The sequence below is a fragment of the Chrysochloris asiatica genome, unplaced genomic scaffold, assembly GCF_000296735.1.
Source record: "Chrysochloris asiatica unplaced genomic scaffold, ChrAsi1.0 scaffold00017, whole genome shotgun sequence".
Classification (NCBI taxonomy): domain Eukaryota; kingdom Metazoa; phylum Chordata; class Mammalia; order Afrosoricida; family Chrysochloridae; genus Chrysochloris; species Chrysochloris asiatica.
The window spans coordinates 32,285,039-32,290,464 of NW_006408535.1; the positions used below are offsets into that span (position 1 = coordinate 32,285,039).

Consider the following 5,426-nt stretch of genomic DNA (forward strand, 5'->3'; position numbering starts at 1 on the left):
CGATGGACTCAAGCGTGACAACAGTAGTGAGGTTGGCCCAGGTTCAGGCAGTGTTTCGTTCTGCTGTGCATAAGGTTGTTATGAATCAGTACAGACTTGATGACACCTAACAACAACAACAATACACATGGAACTCTACAGAGAGAATACACAGGAATCAAATTGATTACATTTATGGAAAGAGACAATTGAGAAACTGAATATCATTAGTCAAAACAAGACCAGGGACGACTGTGAAACAGACCATCAATTACTCATATGCAAGTTCAAGTAGAAGCTGATGAAAATTAAAACAAGTCCATGAGATCCAAAGTTTGATCTTGAGTATATCTCACCTGAATCTAGAGAACATCTCAAGAATAGACTTGATGCTTTGAACATTAATGACCAAACACCAGACAAATTGTGGGATGACATTAAGGACATCATACATGAAGAAAGCATAAGGTTATTAAAAAGACAGAAACAAAAGAAAGAAAGAAAGAGAGAGAGAGAGAGTGAGAGAGAGAGTGAGAGAGAGAGAGAAAGAAGAAAAGAAAGAAAGAGAAAGAAAAAAGACCCAAACTCTTGAATGTGGAATAACTAAAGTTAATGTAAGGAATGACTAAGTAAAGGGCTGAACAGATGATTTCAAAGGGTGGATTGAGAAATACAGTATTATAATTAAATGTGCAAAGACCTACAGTTAGAAAATCAAAAGGGAAGAACACACTCGGCATTTCTCAAGGTAAAAGAACTGAAGAAAAAATTAATTCATGCCTCAAATTGAAATACTGAAGAATTCTATGACTGCAGGAATTGACAGAATACCAACTGAAATGTTTCAAAAAACTGATGCAGCATTAAAAGCACTCACTTGTCTATGCAAAGAAACCTGGCCAACTGATAGCTAACCAAATTCAAAATCAAGCTCATTGCCATTGACTCAATTCTAACTCAAAAAGTTAGACATTCTACTCTGTAGGACAGAGCAGAACTTTAAAGGAGCGAACACCTTCTCTTTCTTCCTCAAAGAGGTTGGTAGGTTTGAACTGCTAACCTTGAGGTTAGCAGCCCAATGCTTAACACACTATGCCACCAGGTCTCTTTTAACTGAGTAGCAGGAATCCATATTTGTATCCATTCCAGAGAAAAAGGTGACCCAACATTGTGAAAATTATCAAACAATTTTCACAGCTAGGATGCAATCAGTACAATAATGGTTGTCTTTGTTTCTGGGTGTTGTTATAACAGAAATGCCACCAATGGGTGTCTGTAAATAACAAAAATTTATTTTCTTACAGTAAGGAAGCTAGAATCCCAAATTCAGGGCAATAGCTCTAGGGGAAAGCTCTCTCTGTTCCTTCTGAGGGAAACCCTTGTGTCAGCTTCTCTAGTGTTCTCCTAGTGTTCCTTGGCGATATCTATGTAACATCACTCTTCCCATTTGTTCTTCCTTGCTCCTGTGCCTAATCTGCTTCTGTTATATCTCAAAAGTGGTATGGTCTCATTGACATAATAAAGAAAGTTCTATTATCAAATGGCTTTACATACACATGTATAGATAGGGTTATGACTTACCACAATACAATCCATAGCAATGATCCATACCTTGGACTTTCCCCATCAACACCTCAAGTGGAGTCACTTTATCTCTCCTCAGGAAGTTAGTATTGGTTAGAAAATTTGAGAAAAGGGTACAAATTTTCTGCCAAAATCTGGATGTTCTCACTTTCTGAGAGGTTTAAAATTTTTATGACAATACACATTTTCTAATTAAAGATTTGGAAAACATTTCCCCTCCTTTCTTAAAAATGGCAGTGCAGTAAGGGTGTGCCAGCCACTTCTTTCAGTGAGGCAGGGATCTCCCAGATGGCAATGGACATTGGATAATCTGGACTTTGGCCCATTTCAGGCCAATGCAAACAGCAAGAGAGACCACCATAGGCAATACTGTGGCCACTATCATCATAAATTCACAGCACAGCTTAACTTGTGACTGTAACTGAAGCTGTGGTGATGGTTGTGTCCCGCCGAGATGGTTCCAACTCATAGCAACCCTGTATAGGGTTTCTTGTTGTTAAGTGCTGTTGAGTCAATTCTGACTCATAGTGACCCTGTATAGGGTTTCCAAGGAGCAGCTGGTGGGTTCGAACCACCCACCTTGTGGTTAGCAGTCCAGTGTTGATCCACAACAGAACTCCATATAGGGTTTCTGAAGATGTAAATATTTATGGGAGCAGAAAACTTCATCTTTTCTCCCAAAGAGCAACTGGTACATTTGAACTGCTGACTGGTAGTTAACAGCCCAGCTTGTAATCCACTACACAACCAGGGCTCCTTACTATAACTATAATTTATTAATAATTACTTTGTAAATACAAACACCCATTTGTCAGTTTGTTGCATTGTCATGGCTTGAATGTTGCTAGAATGCTGAAGTTCTGCCACTGGTATTTCAAATACCAGTAGGGTCAGCCATATTGGAAATGTTTCAGAAGAATTTCCAGACTAAGACAGGCCTGGTGACCTACTTCTGAAAATTAGCTAATGAAAGCCCTATTTGTGATTGTTGTGAAGTGCCGTCAAGTCGGTTCTGACCCATAGTGACACTGTATAGGGTCTCTGAGGAGCAGCTGGTGAGCTTGAACCACTGACCTTGCAGTTCAAATGGCTTTGCAGTCTGGCGCATTAACCCACAGTGCCACACCAGGACACAACAAAACATTGCCCGATGTAGTTCTGGAAGATGTTACAGACGAGGCAATGTTTCTTTCTGTTGTATATGGGGTTGTCATGAGTTGGAGCTGACTCAACAACAACACTTTCTAAAATTATCCAGGAAGCCATTGACAAAAATTAGAACTTCTGCTGTGGCATTGTAGTATAAGCACTGGACTGTGAACCACATGGTTAGCACTTCAAACCGATCAGCTGCTCTTTGGAAACCCTATACAAGGTCCTTATGAGCCAAAACGGACTCAAAGGCACTTAACAACAATAAAAACATTGAAAGCAATTAGGTAGAAGGAAGAGAACCATTGAATATGTGGATCAATCTGTGCATTTTATAGAGGTAGTGTTTGCTAACCTAAGTTTATGTTTACTTGAAAACATCTGATGAAAGAAAAAGACGAGTTAAGTTCAGAAACTTTCTAAGACCTCACAGCAGCCAGACATCAGTTGATGAAGTAAAAGAGTAAAAAGAAAATAATGTAGTAAAAAATTTAAAGTTTCTATAAAATAAGAGCATATCCTAGGAGCATTCTTTTCAAATCAATATCAGAAGTACCTTCTGCTTAAGACAGGAGGTGGCTACCCTGAATGACTTCTGTTATCCTTGCAGGACCTGTGTGTGTGATGGGAGCAGAGGGGAGAGAAGGAAAGAGAGAAATTGTAATTTACCTGTTATTCCTCAAGGTCTCACATTTAGAAAAGTAATATTAACTTATTGTTTGACAGCAAAATACATTTGCATCATCTGAAAATTCTTCTCAGGGGTCATGAGCTTTTGGGATTTTTCCCGCTTTCTCTGCAATATCAATTTATTATCATTACCTTCACAAAAGGTAAAGCCTGCCTCCCTACTATACTTAGAATGGACCAATTAGGGGAAAGGCATTTCTAGTTCATCCAATCCTCTTAGGGAGGAGCCGAATAGATAACATGAGGAAAAGTCAATAACTATGATCAGTGAGAAAGACTTTGATTCTTACTGATTTCAGAGACATTTTTATTTAGTAAATTGTAAAACAGAAAACAGATCCAGGTAGCTCATTTCTGGACCTCTGGAAATAAATGCTGCCACCACCATTCAAGGGCATGGAGGGGAAATGCCAGGGAAGAATGGCAGTCCCAGCTCTGGGCTAGTAGCCTGTTGGTTGTAGATGGATAAAGGACTCATCAAAATGGACAGGTAAGCCATTTTCGCAGGCAATAACAATGCCTCTGAACCCTTGTGAGGCTCTGTACCGGCATGGTGGTCGGGGGGAGCTTCCTACATGCTTGCAAGTGGTGATCTGGAAAGAAGATTTGCTTAGTCTGAAATGCGTTCCATAAGGGATTCCGTTATTTCCACAGATGGCCTTGATGTTGCCCTTGTTGCCATGAATGAAGGTGTTGGTGTCCTTGCAAGGTGCTGTCAGGCCTCGTCTCTTCATCATGCTGTCACAATATCTGTCATTCCGGCCCCCTGGTTTGGCATCATAGTGCTTGGTCAGGAAATCTTTGTACCTGAAGTTATCTTGTGCCAGGGCTGGTGGGGTCATACCCAGACCCAGCATAAAGACCAACAACAGGGGGCCCAGGACCATCACCATTTCTTCCAGAGGCCCCTGCCAAGGGCAAAAAGAGTGTAGTAGGGGCACAGAACAGTATTTCCAAATTAGGCTGAAAGAAGGGATTTTTCTAACATGGTATCATTAATCAGGTATGCTCAATCACCTAGTTTTTTCTGTTTGTTTCCCTTCTTCATTAAACTCATACCTCTTGCCAATCCATTCCTATTGGAAAGTTCTATTTAATAGTTTCTTGACAACTTCCAGCCCCAACTATTATTTCCTATCCTTTAGGATCACTGAATATTTACTTTTCTATCAGTCTTAGCATTGTGAAATCCATTCACATTTTTAGCTAGTAATCAATTTAGTAACAAATACTACATAAGCCCTACTGAGCACCAAGCACTGTGGTAGGTCTTGGGGACACAAAGACTATTAAGAAACACCAAATGCTTCCTCAAGAACACCATGTAGCATCTATGGGAAAGGGGAGTTCCAATTTACTGTGATGAGACAGGTATATAGAAGGTGAGAGCTGTAAAGAGGGGTTTTGGGGGAACCTTGATCGTATAGAAGGGTCTATCAGAGGATGGCTGAAGTCAGGGTTCCAGGACAGATCAATGAACCAGTTATGGAAAGAGCGGTCTCACCCTGGGGCAAAAGAAGGCAGACCTACTTTTTCAAGAAGTAGGTGGCTCATTCCCAAGCTTGGAAGTATTGTGTACTATTTGGAAAGAACAAAAGAAGGGCTTGGAAGAAACCATATAAAGCTTAAAAGTGGGTTTGAAATTAACTCTTAACAGATCATTGCAGGAGGAATTCAAGAACATTTGATTGTTATGTGAGCTTCTCACATTGGGTACAATTTGGATTATTCTCAGAGAATATTTTCTAGAGTTTCTCAGAGAATATTTTCTAGAGTTTCCTCTTTACAGCTCTCACCTTCTATATACCTGTCTCATCACAGTAAATTGGAATTCCCCTTTCATATATATATATATATATATATATATCAGTTTGTCTTACTGTGGTAGCCTGTGAGTTGCTATAATTCTGGAAGCTGTGCCATGGGTATTTTAAATACCAGAAGAGTCATCCACAGTGGACAGGTGTCAGATGAGCTTCCAGATGAAGACAGGCTAGGAAGAAGGAGTGACAAACTACTTC

General features: G+C 40.0%; 1 protein-coding gene across 1 annotated transcript; it reads right to left on the bottom strand.

Moving 5' to 3' along the window:
• Positions 1–3,845: 3,845 nt before the first annotated feature.
• On the bottom strand, positions 3,846–4,298 carry ANG (angiogenin, ribonuclease, RNase A family, 5). Its single transcript, XM_006835546.1, has one exon. It carries the CDS (start codon positions 4,296–4,298, stop codon positions 3,846–3,848), a length of 453 nt encoding a protein of 150 aa, XP_006835609.1.
• Between the last annotated feature and the right edge of the window lie 1,128 nt (positions 4,299–5,426).